This window comes from Hippopotamus amphibius, chromosome 14, assembly GCF_030028045.1.
Source record: "Hippopotamus amphibius kiboko isolate mHipAmp2 chromosome 14, mHipAmp2.hap2, whole genome shotgun sequence".
Taxonomy (NCBI): domain Eukaryota; kingdom Metazoa; phylum Chordata; class Mammalia; order Artiodactyla; family Hippopotamidae; genus Hippopotamus; species Hippopotamus amphibius.
Genome location: NC_080199.1, coordinates 80,072,322 through 80,095,622, shown reverse-complemented (window position 1 = coordinate 80,095,622; position 23,301 = coordinate 80,072,322). Strand labels below are relative to the sequence as shown.

Below are 23,301 nucleotides of genomic sequence, written 5' to 3'. Positions count from 1 at the left end.
CGGCTCACTAGAATTACTTAAGTACCTTTTAACCACAGACTAATTAAAACAAAATCTCTTGGGACGTGGACTAGATATGAGTATTTTTTTTTTTTGAAGCTCCCTGGATGACTCCATTGTGCAACCAACACTGAATAGACCCCATAACTATCCTATAATTCCTATAGCTGGCATGACTTGTACAGACCAAAAGTATACAATCTATTTACATTTCTAAGGGGAAGAGATTCAATAAGTCAAAGCATGGGAAGTGTCTTACTATCATTAATCACCCATGAAAGTCAATACAGTATAACCTGTAACAATTTTATTACTGGTTTTGTACATTAGAGGCTCTTAAATCAGGGACATATATATTAATAAATGTAAAAATATGCATTACATTTTCTTACATTAAAAGGAATAAGGAAAGAACATGAATATTTTCTGACAACTAGATCCTCTCCTTTTCAGCTGGGCCAGTTAAGAAAGCTGCTTTAACCTCTCAGATCATGCTTTCTCACCAGTAACATGGGTATAATAATTAGCTCAAAGGATCTGACAATCAAATTATCAGATAAGCACATTATCTAATACTAAGTAGGAGCACTATCAATTTATAACAAAACTACCATTTTACATCTTCCAAATTATTTCCTTTAAGTTGCTAATATCCAGAGTTCCAGAAATTTCACTAAAGCTTACATATCTGTATACTGTCATGATAATATCCTTCTGGAGGAAAATATTACCCCCAAAATATATACATAACCTAAGGTGCTTTCTATCCTTTAAACGAGTAAATCACACTCACAGGAATTTTTCTTAAAAAAGTAATTCAGGGAATTCCCTGGCAGTCCAGTGGTTAGGACTTGGTGCTTTCACTGCAGGGGCCCAAGTTCAATCCCTGTTCAGGGAACTAAGATCCCGAAGGCATCCACAGACATAAAACATCGGCTGTAGCACGAGTTACTACTAGACCAAATAACATTTAAAATTGTGTACCTAACAAACTTAATGATAAAAGACATAAAACTATATCTATAATTCACTGTATCATAAACATGGGTACACAGCAAAAGGGGAATAGAGCGGAATAGGGACAAATTTTGATTTGCTAGACTGTAGGGAAGTATTTTCTCAGTGTAATATCCTTCAACTCATGAAGACTAAATGTGTGCTCTCTGATCTAACACAGCTCCTTCCTAGAAATACAAAAACTGAATCCACAGGTTGAAAGGGCACATCTAGTCCCAAGAAAAGCTGAAATATGATGGTGTACGGTAAGATACATCTGGAATGTACGAACATACAGATGGAAAGATGTAATAAAACAAGTATGGTAAAATGTTAGTAACAAAATCTAAGTGGTAAATATCTTAAAATACTTTCAACTTTTTTTTTTTGGCAGTGCCACGCAGCATGCGGCGTCTTAAGTTTCCGACCTGGGACAGAACCCACGCCCTCTGCAGTGGAAGCCTGGAGTCCTACCCACTGGACTGCCAAGGAATTCCCCTCTTTCAACTTTTTTCATGTTTAAAACTTCTCACAACAAAATATTTGGGCAGAAAACATATCCTGGATAAGGTACTGAACCTTAAAAGAAAGAATTCATATGCAACTCTGTTAAAAGTCAGGTTTATCTCAGACTTTCCCACAGAAACATGCAATCAAGTACTTGAGAAAAGAACGGGGAGAAAGATGCATGAATCTTACACCATTCAAGAGAGGGTTTATTTTTACTTTTTTAAATATTTATTTATGGCTGCACTGGGTCTTCGTTGCTGTGTGTGGGCCTTCTCTAGTTGCGGTAAGCAGGGGCTACTCTTTGCGGTGCACGGGCTTCTCACTGTGGCGGCTTCTCTTGTTGCAGAGCACAGGCTCTAGGCACGAGGGCATCAGTAGTTGTGGCACGTGGGCTCAATAGGTGTGGCACGTGGGCTCAATAGGTGTGGCTTGCAGGCTCTAGAGCACAGGCTCAATATTTGCGGCGCATAGGCTTAGATGCTCCACAGCATGTGGGAACTTCCCGGATCAGGGCTTGAACCTGTGTCCCCTGTACTGGCAGGGAGACTATTAACCACTGGACTGCCAGGGAAGTCCCAAGAGAGAGTTTAAAGTACAAGGATCAGGGACTTCCCTGGTGATTCAGTGGTTGAGAATCCATCTTGCAATGCAGGGGATGCCAATTTGATTCCTGGTCGGGAGCTAAGATTCCACACACTGCAGGGCAACTAAGCCTGCGTGCCACAACAAAAGATCCTGCATGCCACAACTAACACCTGAAGCAGCCAATCAATCAATCAATCAATCAAAGTATAAGGATCATGGATGTTTTAGAAGACACAAGAACATTGTTTCTGTGATGAATGGATAAAGATGTGGTGTGTACATATAGATACATAATGTACACAGACAAAAAATGCCGTATATAGAGATACAGACACACACACTGGAATACCAAGAGAAGAGGAAATCCTGCCATTTGCAACAACATGGATGGACCTTTAGGACATCAAGTTCAGAATAAGCCACAAAGAGAAAGAAATATACCACATGGTATAAGTTATATGTGGAATCTCAACAAAGTGAAACTCACAGAAACAAGAGAGTACAAATGTTGTTGCCAGGGGCTAGAAGGTGGGGGAAATAAGAAGCGGTTGGTAAAAGGGTTCAAGTTTTCAACTATAAGGTGAATAAAGCCTGAGATCTAAAGTGTAACATGGTGGCTATACTTGATAACATGGCATTGTATAATTCAAAGCTGCTAAGATAGTGGAATGTAAATATCCTCGAAAGACAGAAAAAGAAAGGAGGGGAAAGGGAGGGGAAGCGAAAGAGGGGAAGGGGAGAGGGGAGGGGGGAGAGGAAGGGAAGAAAGATAAATAAAAACAGCTTTGGGAACTTCCCTGGTGTTCCAATGGGTTAAGAATCCGCCTTCCACAGAAATAGAGACATAGATGTAGAGAACAAACATATGGACACCAAGTGGGGAAAGTGGGGAGGGTTGGGGGGGAATGAATTGGGAGATTGGGATACCAAATTGTATACTTTAAATATATGCAGTTTATTGTAAAAAATTAAAAATTAAAAAAAAAAAAAAAAGAATCCACCTTCCAATGCAGGGGACATAGGTTCGATCCCCCGTAGAGAACTAAGACCCCACATGCTGTGGGGCAACTAGGCCCCCAGGCCCACAACCTACTGAGCCTGTGCCCACACACACTCTGGAGCCCACATACCACAATTAGAGAGCCCACGCAAAGCAATTAATGAGTCTGAGCACCACAACTAGAGAAGCCCACGTGCCACAACAAAGATTCCAAGTGCCACAACTAAGACCCAAAAGAGCCAAAAAAATAAACATTTTTAAAAATAAAATAAAAACAGCTTTTAGACTAAAAAAGAAAAACAAAAAAGGAAAAAAACAACATTAAGTCCATGTCATAAATCCAGACAAATCAGAAGCAAAATAAATAAAAGTTGAGAGGAAAAGGGAAAACAGCAAATATGCCAATTTCCTTTTTCTTCTTGCCTTTGGTAGTCAAGAACCAAAAGATGTCATTTAAAAAATACATACTTCTATTCTTTATCAGTAAAAAAAATACATAAAAGATAAAATCCTGGGACTTGCCTGTTGGCACAGTGGTTATGAATCCTGTCTGCCAATTCAGGGGACATAGGTTCCAGCTCTGGTCCAGGAAGATTCCACATGCCACAGAGCAACTAAGCCTGTGAGCCACAATTACTGAGCCCGAATGCCACAACTACTGAGCCCAAGCGCCTAGAGCCCATGCTCCACAACAGGAGAAACCACCATGATGAGAAGCCCTCACACCACAATGAAGAGTAGCCCCCACTCCCAGCCTAGAGAAAGCCCATGAGCAGCAATGAAGACCCAATGCAGACAAAAATAAAAATAAATTTATTTTTAAAAAATAAAATGAAAAATAAAATCCAGTGATAGAAGAGGACAGAGTAATAGCAAAATGAATGGCAGTTAATATTATCTACTAAGAGTTATATAATTATAATAACAAAGGTAATACAAAAACAACTATAACAGGGGCTTCCCTGGTGGTGCAGTGGTTAAGAATTTGCCTGCCAATGCAGGGGACAGGGGTTCGAGCCCTGGGCCAGGAAGATCCCACATGCCACGGAGCAACTAAGCCTGTGTGCCACAACTACTGAGCCTGTGCTCTAGAGCCCGAGAACCACAAGTGCTGAGCCCAAGTGCCTAGAGCCTGTGCTCCGCAACAAGAGAAGCCACTGCAGTAAGAAGCCTGCGCACTGCAATGAAGAATAGCCCCCACTCTCTGCAACTACAGAAAGCCCACGTGCAGCAATGAAGACCCAACACAGCCAATAAATAAAATAAATTAATTAAATTAAAACAAAACAAAAAACAACAACAACCATAACTAAAATTCAGGGACTGCCTCTATACTGATGATCAAAAACAGAGAAGCAAAAAAATAACCTGTAATACATGTACCGGGATTTGGATCTAGAAAGGACTATGTAAACAGCAGTAAAATAAAAATGAAGCAATTATTAAAAGGAACTGGTGTGTCCAATAAAAATCAACATTTACAAAAATTTGCTAATATATATATATATATGTTCACTGCAGCCTTGCTTTTACGAACAAGCTGGAAAGAGAACTAGACATGAGTTAAAAGACAACAAGCAGAACTAATTACAGCCATTTAAGGGAGTATCATTCAGCCATTTAAAGAAGGAGGCAGGGCATCCCTGGGGGCATTATGAACCTGCCTACCAACGCAGGGGACACTGGTTCCAGCCCTGGTCCAGGAAGATCCCACATGCTGTGGAGCAATGAAGCCCGTGTGCCACAACTACTGAGCCTGTGCTTTAGGGCCTGCAAGTCACATCAACTGAAGCCCTCGCACCTGGAGCCCACGCTCCGAAACAAGAGAAGCCACCACAATGAGAAGCCTGAGCACCACAACCCCGCTCGCTGCAACTAGAGAGGGCCGGCGTGCAGCAACAAAGACCCAACACAGCCAAGAAACAAACAGACAAATAAATAAATAAAATGAGACATCTATACGTACACCCTTATATAGAAAGTAAAATAGCAAGAAGCAAAAAAGAGGAAAAGGGCTTTTCTGGTTATAAATACACACACACCTACTGACATATGCATAGTTTTTTTCAATAAAGGATACTGAAGAAACTTACAGAAAAAACAGTGACTCCTACAAGAAAGCAGAAAGTGGGACCAGAGAAGAGGACAGGTTTACTGTGCTGGGCTTTCCATTTCCATGATAGGTCAACTGGAGAGCCCTGCGCCTCTGCAGAGCCACAGAACTAAGATTACCTCACGCTGCTCCCCAACTTGAATACACCCTTAGAAGTGCTGGATAAAAAAATAAAATAAATAAAGTTGAAGAGTAAAAAAGAAGATAGTTTAAAAAAAATTTTTTTAATTTATAAACACTAAAACGAATTTATCACCTGCAAACTTTAGCTGAAATAAATATAAGATGTACTTCAGCAGAAGTAAACCAGGAAGCAAGGAGTAAAACACTCTAAGTAATGTGCTTTTCTAATGTTATAAACCAAAACTTGTTAACATAGGTTGTAAATAAGCACAAAAAGCAATAAAATGAAAGCTCACAGGAAATAACTGCAAAATTGCTCTGCTTTGAAAGCCAAAACTCCCTAGGGGTGAGGAAAAGTTTTCCAGGCGCTCAGGAGAGCTCCATGAGGCCTAAAGAAGTGGGGTTCTTTGTCATCACTACATCCTCAGTACCTCACACGGTGTCTTCTACAACCAACATTAAATACGGGCTGAAGTAATGACTGGTACACTACTGCCTGCCAGTAGCAGCAACAAGTGTCTTCTAGCACAAACGTTTACACATCTCATCAATGCTATTTCCCAACAACAGCGTGACCACAGACAGCATGAAAATAAAGTGGTAAAGTGCCTGGCAGGCGAAGAGCAGAGAACAATTCACATGGGATAGAAGTGCTACAGCAACCACGGGGCCCAGGAAAGTAAAATTTTTAAAATTTCCCAAATGATTCTGGTGTGTAGCCAATTTTTTTTTTTTTTTGGTCCTTACCAGGAGGCATTTGGGATCTTAGTTCCCAGACCAGGGACTGAACCCCGGACCCCCTGTAGTGGAAGAGCAGAGTCTTCACCACTGCACCACAAGTGAAGTCCACAGCAAAATTTTTGAACCATAAAATCATGAAGGTGGATAAACCTGAAGCTCTCTCTTTCAGCTCTAAGCAGCCTATGATTCTAAAACTTTACCTCAGATAATTTTCAAATTTTCTGCAAGAGACCTAGTATATCTTTGAACATACTAGTATACGATATAAATGAGCTCAATTTTTGTAGAAAAAGAGTGATGTTACTAAAACACTAGGTTTAGGGTCAAAATGAAACCAGAAATGTCTGACTAGTTTCTATTGTTTGCTGAGCTGGATTTTGTTTTAACTTATTTGGTATCAGCACAGTTATCAGTGACTTAATTATAACTACTCAATAAACAATTACTGAACAGAAAAACAATAAAACCAAAAACACCTACAACTAATCTGGATTTTACCCTAAAGGAAATGAGAATCTACCAAAAAGATTCAGAGATGAATGATGATCAAATTTCCCCCTTTTAAAGAAATACTGGCTCTAGTATAAAGAACAGTTTAGAGGAGGCCAAGATTACATAGCACAGAGTCCGATAAGAAGGCTGCTGCAGGAATCAGGCAGCTGTCTGTGGCACCTTGATCTCTAGGACACAGCCAAGAGAAGACAGATAAAAGTTTACTGAAAAGGTAAATTAAAAAAACAAGTTCAAGGACTGCCCTGGTGGCACAATAGTTAATAATCCACCTGCCAATGCAGGGAACACGGGTTCGATCCCTGCTCCAGGAAGATCCCACAGGCTTCAGAGCAATTAAGCCCATGCACCACAACTACTGAGCCCTGGAGCCGCAACTACTGAGCCCATGCGCCACAACTACTGAAGCCCAAGCCCACGTGCCTAGAGCCTGTGCTCCACAACGAGAAGCCACCACGATAAGTCCTCACACCACAACGAAGAGTAGCCCCTGCTCACTGCAACTAGAGAAAGCCTGCTAGCAGCAACAAAGACCCAACACAGCCAAAATTAATTTTTTTTTTTTAAAGTGCAAAAATTTTAAGAGCAAAATAGAAAGCAATCAGATGCTTTAACAAATACAAAATTCTGAGACCTCTCCGGCCGTCCAGTGGTTAGGACTGTGCACTTCCATTGCAGGAGGCACCAGTTCAATCCCTGGTCAGGGAACTAAGATCCCACATGCCTTGCAGGTGTGGCCAAAATAAATAAGGAAATAAAAATTTTAAAAGGGAGAGAGGGAAGGAGGAAGAAAATTTTATGAATAATGTAGAAGATGAGTGATAGGAAGAACCAAAACAAATTTGGAGAATTAACAGGAAAGAAGAAAAGGAAGAGAAACAATACAGACAGGCATAAAGAGAAACCTAGAAACACGAATGGGAAGAAGGAAGATTCTAAGATATATTTAAGCAGCTTGTGTTACGTATCTGACCAACAACATGAGTAAATGTTATGTTATGCATAACACCTGTTACGAGAGCTCTTAAAAATTCAGTTAGCTCTGTCTCCAGTGTTTAAAATGTTCTTGCCAAACACTAAAATTTAGTTTTCCTAAATTCCGACACCCATCAGCACACATGAATCTTTTTCATCTCTGCCAAGGAATACCCATCTGTAATCTTTTGACATGCAGTAAGAATCTTAAAATAGCCAGCACTTGCCATAATTCTTCCTTCAACCAAGCAAAATCTTAATATGTGACTTCATGCCAAATCTACATACCAAGAATCAGCCCACTGTGCTTCTTTTTGCCAGCAGAAACATGTGTTCACTCCTGGCAAAAGTTAACCTTAATTACCTCCAACAATATTACTTACATAGGTAACTTTTTTCTTCTCTACATTTTTTTAAATTTAATTTTTATTTTACATTGGACTATAGTTGCTTTACAATGTTGTGTTAGTTTAGTAATTTATTTTTATTTATTTATTTATTGGCTGCGTTGGGTCTTCGTTGCTACAAGCGGGCCTTCTCTAGCTGCCGCAAGTGGAGACTACTCTTTGTTGCGGTGCGTGGGTTCCTCACTGCAGTGGCTTATCTTGTTGCAGAGCACGGGCTCTAGGCGCACAGGCTTCAGTAGTTGCGGTGCGTGGGCTCAGTAGTTGTGGCTCACAGGCTCTAGAGCTCAGGCTCAGTAGTTGGGGCACACGGGCTTAGTTGCTCTGTGGCATGTAGTATCTTCCTGGAGCAGGGATCGAACCCATGTCCCCTGCACTGGCAGGCGGATTCTTAACCACTGCACCACCAGGGAAGTCCAGTAACATTTTTAATATATTTTTTTTTCTTCAGGAAGTTCTCTCAGAAAAGTGAAATTTTACTTTCTAGTATTTTCAGTTTCAACTTGTCTCTAAACTCCTAACTAGCAACTTAAACAGTAAGAGATATCAATGCTAGACATCCAGGTGAAAACATATCTTACCCTGCCGCATGAGCATCAGCTGGTGCTCGTGCCGGGCCGCTTCCATTTCTGCCTCCAGTTTCTCTTTGGCTTCTCGGATGTTTCTATCAACCTGCTCACGCTGCTGCTTCTCCATTTCGTCCAGAGCCTTCCATCGAGATGCATACTCAAATTCAAATGTCCCAGGTTGAGCAAAACGTGGCGGCTGTTCTCTTTCCCTAAGTTTACGTGTAAAGACATACAGAAATGTATGTTTAAAAGGTAAAATGACACATAAGAACAACAAGCACTACCACTCACTGAGCTCTTACAGTGTTCACGGCACTGTCCGACAGGTCCCTCCATGAAATACCTCACAGCAACATTGTCAAGCAGCTTTTAACAAGCCTAAGTTTGAGAAACTGCCCAAAGATGCCCAACTAATTAATAAGTAACGGAACCAGGATTCAAACCTAGGCAATCTGATGCTACAACCTACACTCCCCTAATTATCACCTCCAATAAGGCCTTCTTGGTTTTCACTCAACAAACAATTTTATAGAAGGCAGTCTGCAACATATGAACCAAATGTCCCCTAAGTTAACTATCTGAAGTCAGATTTTTCTCTCTCAAATATTAACTTTTAGGGATAGTAATTAAAGCAGATAGTTTATTGAGTGTTATGTGCCAGGTTAACTGGCTAGGCCAAAAACTACAGCCCTAATTTACTACCATTTGTTTAATACTTGTTTGCTTTGCTACACTATAAGCTCAATGAGGATATGAAATTTCTGTTAACCACTGTGCCCAAGTACCTAGCACATATCTAGCACAATGTATATATTTAGCATTTATTTCTTGAATGAGTGAATAAATGACCAAAAACACTTTTTTAAATGAAGACCTATGAATGTACATGACATTCAAAGAAATTCTTCAATTATTCAAAAGTACTGATAAGAACACAATTCTCACTCATCAATAAAAGTATAGATGGCTTACAATCATAAATTTTAACTTTTATTTTGGGGTGGGGAGGGGAAGATGGTGGACGCGACACAGTTGGGAGATAAAGAGGGAGGCTGTCACAGAGGGAAGATGTAGTGACAAAAAAACATTTTCAAAGAGTTTCAGGGGTAAACAAGGAAAATCAAAATTAACCAAGACCTAGGCATGCTAGACCTAAAAAACGGACTTGGATTTTTTTCTTTTTAAAGTACTGACTGAGAGGGACTTCCCTGGTGGTCCAACGGGTAAGACTCCACACACCCAATGCAGGGGCCTGGGTTCAATCCCTGGTCAGGAAAACTATATCCCACATGCCGCAACTAAGGGTCCCACATGCCGCAACTAAGACTACGCACAGCCAAAAATAAATATTTTTAAAAATAATAATAAAGTACCAACTGGGAAAGAGAAAGCAACAGATGGATCTACTACCCACTAATTTTTCTAAAAGAATTGTTTATTAGTCAGTAGTTCCTAAGTCAGACATTGACTATAGTCATAAATATAAAAATTTCTTCATTTTTCCCAAGGGAAGCAATACTGAAACAATATGGATTTGAGGAGTTAGAAATGAATTTGAATCGTGGCTCTTGCACTTCATGAACATTCCCTCCAGAGCATAACTTTTTAACAGTAAACCTTAGAATATCGTGAGATCTTTTCAGAACTTCCCTGGTGGCCCAGTGGTTAGGAATCCACCTTCTAATGCAGGGGACGCGGGTTCGATCCCTGGTCAGGGAACTAAGATCCCACATGCAGCAGGGGAACTAAGACCCCACGCAGCCAAATAAATAAAAAAATAAAATTAAACAAAAAAAGAATATCATGAGATCTTATAATGTTTGCTGGGATGATTAAGTCATTATATAAACAGTACTGTCTATATTTTTTGGTTTTTAGTTTTCTTTGTGTTTTAAAAACAAGTACTGTCTATAAATTCCACTTCTTATAACAACCTTATAATTCCAGTTCTCTACTTCCTGAATGCAAAAGTATGCTCTATTTCAAATTTGTAATAAGCTATAACCAGAAAAAAAGTCAAATGAATAGGAAATTAATAGTAAGTATTTGAAAAATAGCATTCTAAGAGAAATTTAAATGGTTATGAGTTACAACTGATTACCACCAATCCCTTGCTTCCAGGACACATTCTGCTGGGTGTCCCTCCTACTCCAAGGACTGCTCCCACTCAGTCTCTGCTGATTCTTTTGACCTTTCCAACCTCTCAACTGGGCATCCAGGGGTCAGTCCTTTGACATCGTTTTCCATCACATGTAACAACTTGAGCCCAGACAGCGCATCTAAATTCCGGATACAAATCCAACTACTTCCTTGACAACTTAGCATATCCGAAACAGGGTTCCTGATCTTCCTCCCACAAATCTACTCCCCCAGGCTCTCCACATCTGTCACTAGCAATTCCATACTTCCAGTTACTCAGGCCAAAAACCTTGTCTTCATCCTTTTAGTTCTCTTTCTCCCACATCCCCAAATCCATCAGCAAAATCCAAAGTCTATTTCCAAACTATATTCAGAATCTGACCACTTGTCACCATCACCACTGCGACCACTCCACGTCAGCAGGACCCTAAACCTGCCTCCCCAATCCCACCCTGGGCTCTTCACCATCTACTCTGAAAAAGCAGCCAGAATGCTGCTCTAAATTTAAGTCACTGCTCTGCTCCTCACTTCCACACAAACCATAAAAGCCAAAGTGAACTCAACAGCCTACAAAGCCCAACAATCTGCACTCCTCTCACTATGTCCTAACTCCACTAACCCCACTACTCTCCCCCCTCACTCTTGGAACATGCCAGACAGAGTCCTCCCTCGGGGCCTTGAGAGCTGCTACTTCCTCAGCTGGCTGAGGTCCCTACTCCATCCAATTTCCAACTCCAATTTCCAACAGTCTCCTCCTCCTCCATTCAAACTGTTAATCAAATGCCACACTCACCAATATTTCCCTAACCCCCGTATAAAAGAGCCACACTCCTCTACCCCTGGCACCCACTTTTCCCTGTCTTTCTGCCATTTTTATTTACTTTATTGTGTACCCCCCCTTACCACCAGCACACAGCATGAATTTCTGGTCTATTTTGTCCATGGACACATCTAGAGCACCAGTTAAAAACAAGTACCCATAGTTGTCATTTAAATCAACCTCAAGCAAAAAAACATCCATCTGCACTAAAATCAAAGAATGTTAATTAAAACATGCAATAAATGTCATTTTGAACATAAACTATCAAATCTTAAAATCATAACATCCCTTTTTTGTCAGGATGAAGAAAAATAGTTTTATACATACACCAATGAGTATAAATTGGTATAATATTTTGGGAGAACCATCTGGCAGTATTAATCACCGTTAAATATGCATACCCTTTGATCTAAGCCATCACATCTCACTTTAGTCCTGTTAAATAAAGTATTTCTCACTACTTAATACGTTTTATCATCTTTGGTTCATTATTTATTGTGTAGCCCACCACTAGAAATGTAAGCATCGTGAGGGCAAGAACAATTCTAGGTTGCACTGGCAGCACCTAGAACACTGCCTAGTACCAAGGCGTTCCAATATGTGTTGAATTCATGCGTGTAAATACTACAGTTTTTTTTTTTTTTTGGTTTTTTTGGCCGTGCCATGCAGCATGTAGGATATCTAAATCAGTTTCCCGACCAGGGATTGAACCCACGCCCCCTGCTTTAAAAGCACAGAGTCTTAACACTGGACTGTATTCATATAGGCAACTTATGTAAAAACATCTGAATCACACTGAGTGAAAAGTAATTGGTAAAAGAATAATATACAACATTTTGAAAACAGGCTATTTTTCATCTTAAGAATTCTTTTTTTTTTTTTAAATAAATGTATTTGTTTATTTATTTATTTTTTTAATTGGCTGTGTTAGGTCTTTTTTGCTGTGCACGGGCTTTCTTTTTGGTTGTGGTGAGTGGGGGCTACTCTTCCTTGTGGTGCACGGGCTCCTCATTGCCATGGCTTCCCTTGTTGCGGAGCACGGGCTCTAGGCGCGTGGGCTTCAGTAGTTGCGGCACATGGGCTCAATAGCTGTGGCTCACGGGCTCTAAAGCGCAGGCTCAATAGTTGTGGCGCATGGGCTTAGTTGCTCCGTGGCATGTGGGATCTTCCTGGAGCAGGGATCAAACCCGTGTTCCCTGCATTGGTGGGCAGATTTTCAATCATTGTGCCACCTAGTTAAGCTCCTTAAGAATTCTCATCTTTGGCCAAGTTAATTTAACTGCAATCTTCTCCACTCCACCCCCGCCAAAAAGTCTCCTAACTCTTTAAGTCATAATACACCTGAAGCATACTAAATACAGAAATTTTCATATCTAAAATTCATTGTTTCTCTGGCATAAATACTACTGACAGTATCCCCTTACCTAACCCACCCAAGCCCCAGTTATAAAAGTTGAGACTTTTCAAAGTCAAGTTAATGCTTTACTAATATACACAAGAAATCTACCATTCCCCATAGACCAGCCCACTCTATTAACCAGACTGTATGACTAAACAGAACACCTACAACCCAACAATACTGGATTACAAACGTGCAGTAATAAAAACCTTTGAGAGCACATATCTAAATTATCTTTTTTTATAGCATAATGATTCAGATTTTTGTTTTATTTTGTTTTCAACAAATATTTTAAATATATTCAGAGTCAAGGCCTCTCCCAATATGAGTACACTGTTATATTCTTGCCACATAGCTTCCCAGAGTAAAGCAAAACAAGCACTGTTTTTTTTTTATTTAAGCTCTTTACTGCTAAATTATCTTTATTAATAAAATCTTACTTATGATACTGTTGGGTTTTCTGCATTAGCTTCTCTGGCAAGCCATCTTCATCATCAAACTGCTCCATGGGCTCCACAATGACTGGACGAGGGGTCCTGGGCAGGTAATAAGCAATAATAAGAATTAATACAGGAGCTAGAATTCACATCCTCCTAGAAATCTTTTATAATGATTCCAAGATACATACTTTGAAAATTTCTCTCCTGGGAAAAATGTCTCAGAAGGTTATCATATATACACATAAAATCAGGCAATAAACATTGGCTGCATAAACACAGGTGAAGTCCAAGTTAAAGATAAGTGCTTTTTTTAGAGTATGGAGTCTATTCAAGACAACAGAAAGATAAATCAACCATGAACCTGTGTGACCACTGCAGTTAACTTTTACAAAGCACGACGCACAGCGGTGAGTACCCAACTCTTGCTGTGTGTGTCGTCCTCATTCCCCTGTCCCATGGCCTCAAACTCCCACCTCCACCACCTGCCAGCTTCCCTCTGTGTCCAACCAGCCTTGTAAGGAAAAGTCTTTCTAAAACTTAAAATGAGATCTAGAAGATATCATCCAAGCAAAAGGGAAGGAGGGGGAACCAGAAGCAACACACAGGGAGGAAATGGGGTGGGGGACAAGAAGAGCACACGATCAAAGATCTGACCTGGAAACCCTCCTTCTTTGTTGTTTTCCTAGGAAGGGAAAGCTCAGAGGAGAGACAAGAAGGAGAAATAAGTGGAGGAGATGGTATTACAATTTTCCTTGCTATTAGCCTCTCACCATACAAGCAAGACTGAAATTTATTTATCCTGACTTCTGAACAGAGATGCTTCAGAGAGAAAAAAAGTCATGGTTAATCTTTTGAGGTGTTAACAGAGGGAAGAGAGAGGTGAAGGGGTTTTCAGGGTACAGAATGCTTCCCTTTACAAATAAATAAAGATCCAAAGATTAAAAGAGACTAAATCGTCCACTGTAGGGAAAGGAAAGTTATAAAATGGTTTTTAAAAAGTTATTCCTGGGGACTTCCCTGGTGGCAGAGTGGTTAAGAATCTACCTGCCAGTGCAGGGGACACAGCTTTAAGCCCTGGTCCGGGAAGATTCCACATGCCACGGAACAACTATGCCCGTGTGCCACAACTACTGAACCTGTACTCTAGAGTCACAAGCCACAACTACTGAGCCTGCATGCTGCAACTACTGAAGCCTGTATGCTTAGAGCCCGTGCTCTGCAACAAGAGAAGCCAATGAAATGAGAAGGCCGTGCACCACAACAAACAGCAGCCCCCACTCGCCACAACTAGAGAAAAGCCTGCATGCAGCAATGAAGACCCAACACAGCCAAAAATAAATTTAAAAAAAAAGGATCTAGAAAAAAGATAAATAAATGAATAAAATTTTTAAAAAAAGTTATTTGTGGGCCAGTGAAGACATTTAAAATAGACAAGAATCAGAAGCAGCTGTGGAATATCTTGGGGTGATGAAGGCAGTGAGATTACTCCCTCTTGCAAGAGCACCAGAATTACAACTAACTACTGAACAACCATCGACAGAAAGACACTGGAACTAACCAAAAAAGACACCCCACATCCAGAGACAAAGGAGAAGCCGCAATGAGATGGTAGGAGGGATGCAATCGCGTTAAAATCAAATCCCATAAATGCTGGGTGGGTGACTCTCAAACTGGAGAACGGTTATACTGCAGAAGTCCACCCACTAAAGTGAGGGTTCTGAGCCCCACATCAGGCTTCCCAACCTGGGAGTCCAGCAACGGGAGGAGGAATCCCCAGAGAATCAGACTCTGAAAGCCAGCGGGATTTGATTGCAGGACCTCCACAGGACTTGTAGAAACACAGACTCCACTCTTGGAGGGCACACAAAAAAATGTGCTCACCAGGACCCAGGGGGAAGGAGCAGTGACCCCACAGAAGACTGAACCAGACCTACCTGCTGGTGTTGGTGGGTTGCATGCAGAGGTGCGGGGGCAGCTGTGGCTCACCGAGGAGGCAGGGGCACTGGCAAGTAGGGGTTTTGGGAAGTGCTTATTGGTGTGAGCCTTCCCAGAGTCCGCCATTAGAGCGGACCCACCAAATAGCCTGCGGGCTCCAGCACTAGGTAGCCTCAGGTCAAACAACCAACAATGTGTGAACACAGCCCCACCCACTAGCAGACAAGCAGATTAAAGTTTTATTGAGTTCTGCCCACCAAATCAGATTAAAGCTTTACTGAGCTCCACCCACCCAGCCCTACCCACCATCAGTCCCTCCCATCAGGAAGCACACAGGAGGCTCCTAGATAGCTTCCTCCACAAGAGGGCAGACAGCAGTATCAAGCAGTATCAGCAGTATTTTGTCTTGTGGAACTGAAAACCACAGCCACAGAAAGAGAGAGGAAATGAAAAGGCAGAGGACTTTGTACCAGATGAAGGGACAGGATAAAGCCCCAGAAAAACAACTAAATGAAGAGGAGATAAGGCACTCTTACAGAAAAAGAATTCAGAATAATGACAGTGAAGATGATTCAAGATTTTGAAAAAAGACTGGATGCAAAGATCGAAAAGTTTACCAAAGACCTAGAAGAATTAAAGAGCAAGCAAACAGAGATATGCAACACAGTAATGGAAATGAAAAATACACTAGAAGGAATCAATAGCAGATTGACTGAGCCAGAAGGGCGAATAAGTGACCTGGAAGTCAGAATGGTGAAAATCACTGATGTAGAAAAGAATAAAGAAAAAAGAATGAAAAGAACTGAAGACAGCCTAAGAGACCTCTGGGACAATGTTAAACATGCCAACATTCGCATTATAGGGGTCCCAGAAGAAGAGAGAGAGAAAGGACCTGAGAAAATACTGGAAGAGATTATAGTTGAAAACTTCCCTAACATGGGAAAGGAAATAACTACCCAAGTGCAGGAAGTGCAGAGAGTCCCAGGCAGGATAAATCCAAGGAGAAACACGCCAAGACATATAGTAGTCAAATTGATGAAAATTAAAGACAGAGAAATGTTATTAAAAGCAACAAGGGAAAAACGACAAATAACATACAAGGGAACTCCCATCAGGGTAACAGCTGATTTCTCAGCAGAAACTCTGCAAGCCAGAAGGGAGTGGCATGATATAGTTCAAGTGATGAAAGGGAAGAACCTACAACCAAGAATACTCTACCCAGCAAGGATCTCATTCAGATTCGATGGAGAAATCCAAAGCTTTACAGACAAGCAACAGCTAAGAGAATTCAGCACCACCAAACCAGCCTTACACCAAATGCTAAAGGAACTTCTCTAAGCGGGAAACATAAGAGAAGAAAAGGACCTACAAAAACAACAACAAAACAATAAGAAAATGGTAATAGGAACATACATATCGACAATTACCTTGAATGTAAATGGACTAAATGCACCAACCAAAAGACACAGACTGGCTGAATGCATACAAAAACAAGACCCATATATATGCTGTCTACAAGAGACCCACTTTAGACCTAGGCACACATACAGACGGAAAGTGAGGAGATGGAAAAAGATATTCCATGCAAATGAAAATCAGAAGAAAGCTGGAGTAGCAACAGTCGCATCAGATAAAATAGACTTTAAAATAAAAAATGTTACAAGAGACAAGAAAGGACATTACATAAAGATCAAGGGATCCATCCAAGAAGAGGAGATAACAATTATAAATATATATGCACCCAATATAGGAGCACCTCAATACATAAGGCAAATGCTAACAACTATGAAAGAGGAAATGCAAGGCAGAAATAGAGACACAAGTGCAGAGAACAAACACATGGACACCAAGTGGGGAAAGGGGGGAGGGTTGGGGGGGAATGAACTGGGAGATTGGGACACCAAACTGTACACTCTAAATATATGCTGTTTATTGTCTGTTAACTGTAACTCAATAAAAGTTCTTAAAAAAAAAAAAAAAAGACAGTGAGATTAGCAACCTCACATAAAATAAGCAGGAACCCAAAAGAAAAGGGACTTACAGCCCTCACGCGCCAGGGTGAAACCTCATGTCCAACATGTAAAAACAGATATGTAATAAGAATGAGTAAATATAGCCCAAAGAGTACACACAACCCAGCAATGGATGAGAAAGCAGCTGAAAATTCCTGAACCCACCCAGCCCACAGGAGGATGCAGTGCTTCTAAAGGACCCAAAGAGTCCCATGGACAAAATGAAGAAGCTGCACTATATGGACCACTTACCCCCTGGAAGCTGTGGCAGGACTACAAACATTCAAAGAGTAATAGAGCTTGATAAGAACTACACCTGAGCAGATGCCAACAATGACAGAAACCTGCACCCCCCACTTCAACACAAGGCCACCACCGCCCTAGAGAAAAATCAGAAAAGAAACCTCTACAAGAAGGAAAATTAAGCAAACAGTTTGTCACTCAGAACATGGCAGAAATACTTGGAATTGATAAGGTTAATTTTATGAAGGAAATGGTGAACAAAATTAGAAAGTATGACATCTCTACTATACTCTCAAAAAATGTCCAGTGTCGTAATTACAAAATTTCAATTTCAGGAACTTCCCTGGTGATCCAGTGGTTAAGACTCCATGCTCCCAATGCAGGGGGCACGGGTTCAATCCCTGTTCAGGGAACTAAGATCCCACATGCTGCATGGCATGGTGAAGAAAAAAACATTTTCTCAATTTCAACATATGAATGTGGCTACTAAACACTTTTATACAAATTCTTTGGCAGAGAACTTGACCAACACATACAAATTGTTAGACATTTACACCTTGTTTCTACAATTAAATTTCTCAAGAGATACATTAGTAAGTGAGCAAAGATCAGTCACAACCACATTCATCATGTTAAGATCACGTGTGGTATACAAGGGACGTTCTTAAGGGACTGTCTTGTTTCACTGGGATATATGCTAAAATGTGAAGTTCCTTTTGTCTAACCGACCTTGTTTATTTCACTTGATCTTTACATGTTAACAAATTTAAAATCTAACTTAGGAGGGCCCCGGGTTCACTCTCTGGTCAGGGAACTAAGATTCCACACCCCACAAGCCTCACAGCACTGCTGGGGGGTGGGGGGGGGGGGGGTGTGCAGTGGAACACCTACCTTAAAATTTATTTATAGATGTAATTAGTAAATTTACTCCTCTACACATGTAGGTAAATATTATACATTAAAAAAAAGTGACAAAGAAACAAATCAAAGTGGTCAACCATGGTTAAATCAACACAAACATATGGACACCAAGTGGGGAAAGCTGGGGGTGGGAGGGATGGGGATGAACTGGAAGATCAGGATTGCCACATACACATTACTAATAAGAAAAAAAATATCAAATTGTACACTTCAAATATATGCAGTTTATTGTATGTCAATTGTATCTCAATAAAAGTTCTTAAAAAAATCTGGAATTGTTTTCTGTGGGGCTTTTTCCTTCTCACTTTGTTTCTAAACTAATCATTACTTTGGCTGTACAACTGATAAATGTTCCATTGTGGAAAAATTTAAACAATATAGTAAGTTTTATATAAGAAAGTATGACCCATGAAATCCCATCATTTGGAGAAGGCCTCCGATCATGTTTCATGAACATTTCTTCAGATTTTCCTTTCTGCTAAATATACATAATTTTACAAAAAGTAAATCACCTATCTGTGCTTTCTTCATACATCCTGTCTTAATAATAATGGCACCACTTCAGAGGTATGCATGTACCACAGTTTTTTAACCATACCAATTGATGTGCATCTAAGGTTTCCACGTTTTCAGTAAAGACACACCATGATTAACTATAAGAACATGGCACATACATTACTAAAAGTATGATGGCTGACCACAGGTAGGATCAAGATGGCAGAGAAGGAAAACCCTGAGCTCACTTCCTCCCAGACACACCAAAACCACACTATCAATACATACAGAACAATTCGATGAGGACTTGAAGATTAGCAGAGCAGCTCTTCTACAACTAAAACCAGTGACCTGAGAGATGACACAGCATTTTGTGCACTGAATTAAAAAAAAAAAAAAAAGAACATGGTATATCTCTCCATCTGTTTGTGTCTTCTTTGATTGCTTTCATCAGCGTCTTGTAGTTTTCTGAGTACAGGTCTTTTATCTGCTTAGGTTTACTCCTAGGTATTCTTTTTGTTGTAATGGTGAATGAGATTGTTCCTAAATTTCTCTTTCTGATCTTTCATTGTTAGTGTATAGAAATGCAAGAGACTTCTGTGTGTTAATTTTGGATCCTGCAACATTGCCAAATTCATTGATTAGCTCAAGTAGTTTTCTGGTGGCATCTTCAGGATTTTCTATGTATAGCATCATGTCATCTGCAAACAGTGACAGTTTTACTTCTTTTCCAATTTGGATTCCTTTTATTTCTTTCTTCTCTGATTGCTGTGGCAAGGACTGCCAAAACTATGTTGAATAGTAGTGGTGAGAGTGGACATCCTTGTCTTGTTCCTGATCTTAGAGGGAATGCTTGCAGTTTTTCACCATTGAGAATGATGTTTGCTGTGGGTTTGTCATATATGGCCTTTATTATGTTGAGGTAGGTTCCCTCTATGCCCACCTTCTGGAGAGTTTCTATCATAAATGGGTGCTGAATTTTGTCAAAAGCTTTTTCTGCATCTATGGAGATGATCATGTGGTTTTTACCCTTCAGTTTATTAATATGGTGTATCACACTGATTGATTTGAGTACACTTAAGAATTCTTGCATTCCAGAAATAAACCCCACTTGATCATGGTGTATGATCCTTTTCATGTGTTGTTGGATTCTGTTGGCTAGTATTTTGTTGAGGAGTTTTGCATCGAAATTCATCAGTGATACTGGTCTGTAGTTTTCTTTTTTGGTAGTATCTTTGTCTGGTTTTGGTATCAGGATGATGGTGACCTCATAGAATGAGTCTGGGAGTGTTCCTTCCTCTGCAATGTTTTGGAAGAGTTTGAGAAGGATGGGTGTTAGCTCTTCTCTAAATGTTTGATAAAATTCACCTGTGAATCCACCTGGTCCTGGACTTTTGTTTGTTGGGAGATTTTTAATCACAGTTTCAATTTCATTACTTGTGATTGGTCTGTTCATATTTTCTATGTCTTCCTGATTCAGTCTTGGAAGGTTATACCTTTCTAAGAATCTGTCCATTTCATCCCAAGTTGTCCATTTTATTGGCATATAGTTGCTTGTAGTAGTTTCTTATGGTGCTTTTTATTTCTGTGGTGTCCTGTTGTAACTTCTGTTTCCTTTCTGATTTTATTGATTTGAGTCCTCTCCCTCTTTTTCTTGATGAGTCTTGCTAGAGGTTTATCAATTTTATCTTATTAAAGAACCAGCTTTTAGTTTTATTGATTTTTGCCATTGTTTTCTTTGTTTCTATTCCATTTATTTCTGCTCTGATCTTTATGATTTCTCTCCTGTCTACTAACTTTGGGTTTTATTTGCTCTTCTTTCTCTACTTTGTTCAGGAGTAAGCTTACATTGTTTACTTGGGATTTTTCTTGTTTCTTGAGGTAGGATTGTATTGCTATAAACTTCCCCTCTTAGAACTGCTTTTACTGCATCCCATATGTTTTGGATCGTTGTGTTTTCACTATCATTTGTCTCTAGGTATTTTTTGATTTCCTCTTTGATTTCTTCAGTGATCTCTTGGTTATTTAGTAGTGTATTGTTTAGCCTCCATGTGTTTGTGTTTTTTACAGTTTTTTTCCTGTAACTGATTTCTAATCTCGTAACATTATGGTCAGAAAAGATACTTGATATGATTTCAATTTTCTTAAATTTACCAAGGCTTGATTTGTGACCCAAAATGTGATCTATCCTGGAGAATGTTTCATGTACACGTGAGAAGAAAGTGTAATCTGCTGTTTCTGGATGTAACGTCCTAGAAATAAACAACCCAATCAAAAAATGGGCAGAAGACCTAAATAGGCATTTCTCCAAAGACATACAGATGGCCAAGAGGCACAAGAAAAGATGCTCAACATCACTAATTATTAGAGAAATGCAAATCAACACTATAGTGAGGTATCACCTCACACTGCTCAGAATGGGCATTACTAGAAAATCTACAAATAATAAACGCTGGAGAGGGTGTGCAGAAAAAGGAACCCTCTTGCACTGCTGGTGGGAATATAAATTGATACAGCCACTATGGAGAACAGTATGGAGGTTCCTTGAAAAACTAAAAATAGAATTACCGTATGATCCAGCAATCCCACTACTGGGCATATACCCAGATAACACCATAATTCAAAAAGACACATGCACTCCAATGTTCCTGGCAGCACTATTTACAATAGCCAGGTCATGGAAGCAACCTAAATGACCATCAACAGATGAACAGATAAAGATGTGGTACATATATACAATGGAATATTACTCAGCCTTAAAAAGGAATGGAATCGGGACATTTGTAGAGACATGGATGGACCTAGAAACTGTCATACAGAGTGAAGTGAGTCAGAAAGAGAAAAACAAATATCGTATATTAACATATATACAGAATACAGAAAAATGGTACAGATCAACCAGTTTCCATGGCAGAAACAGAGACACAGATGTAGAGAACAAACATATGGACACCAAGTGGGGAAAGCAGGGCGGATGGGGTGGGATGGATTAGGAGATTGGGATTGCCATATATACATTACTAATAAAAAAATATATCAAACCGTACACTTTAAATATACGCAGTTTACTGTATGTCAATTGTATCAATAAAAGTTCTTAAAGAAAAAAAGATTACATTACGAAGGCAACTTGTTTCACTACTAAATCATCCTTGCAGACATACACCATTCTGAGGAGGTTTTCATTTTTGTCTTTTTTAATATAGTTGAGAAATAAAGACCAAGGATAAAACATCAAAATGTGGGACTTCCCTGGTGGTCCAGTGGTTAAGACTCCATGCTTTCAGTGCAGGGGGCCCCGGTTCCATCCTTGGTCGGGGAACTAGATCCCACATGCATGTACAACTAAAATATCCTGCATGCTGCAACTAACACCCAGAGCAACCAAAATAAATAAATATAAATAAATAATTTTTTATGACAGAGAAAAAATAAAATCATTAGAACCTGATCATACTATCTCAAATTTATAAAAAGACCCAGTGGACCCACATGGTAATTTTAAGAAAAAAATCAGTCTATTCTATTTTTAAATTTTTTTTTGTTTTTTTGAAGACCTCTAAGAAATAAAAAGTAATAAATTATCAATCCTTACATAATAACTAGGACTGCTCAAAACAAGAAAGTAAAAATCCAGAACTGGACCTGACTGCACTGATGGTATACCCATTAAGCATACTTTTCCAATTAGTAGTAATTTACTTCCACCACCAGCAGGTATACCTGGATAACTCTTGTATTTCCAACATAAAAGCAAAAGAAATATTACATGTTGTTTTTATTAAAGAAATATTTTTTTGTGAATCTAAAAGTAACCCAGGGCTTCCTAGGTGGCGCAGTGGTTAAGAATCCGCCTGCCAATGCAGAGGTCACGGGTTCGATCCCAGCTCCAGGAAGATCCCACATGCTGCGGAGCAACGAAGCCCGTGTGCCAAAAAAATAAATAAATAAATAAAAGTAACCCATTTAATGGAAAAATATGTGAAGCAAAACGTTGATAAAAGTAATCCTTTTAAAAGAAAAGTATAAAAAATAATTAATGGAACAATCAATTGCATGCAAAAGAATGTTAACAAAGCAGGCCTGAAACTGCTATCCTACCACACTAACTGATAAGGCTGGTTTTCTGTGCCAAAATTGTTTGAACAAAGAATGTAGTTTACGTGCAACATAAACCTTCTGTGTTTGTTTCCTTCTGGGAATCTCAATTTTTGTTATTTGCCAAATAAGAGGGAACTTACAAAAACTGATACTCCACCCACCACCCCCACTCCTAGGGTCACTTGAACTTCCCCTGGAAGCCAATTCTTCATTCGTGTTATCTCAACTAGTTGCTGGAGGAATTAAGCAAGTCCTATATGACTGGACTGG

At 39.8% G+C, this 23,301-nt stretch overlaps 1 protein-coding gene across 1 annotated transcript in view; it reads right to left on the bottom strand.

Annotated features, from left to right (window-relative positions):
* The window catches only part of PSPC1 (paraspeckle component 1), a 71,273-nt gene that overhangs the window by 33,756 nt on the left and 14,216 nt on the right, over positions 1–23,301 (bottom strand). Inside the window, exons 3-4 of the mRNA XM_057707063.1 lie at positions 13,325–13,420; positions 8,539–8,735 (exon numbers count right to left, since the gene is read on the bottom strand). Of these exons, the coding sequence (XP_057563046.1) occupies positions 8,539–8,735; positions 13,325–13,420 (293 nt within the window). The remainder of the gene's footprint in view (positions 1–8,538; positions 8,736–13,324; positions 13,421–23,301) is intronic.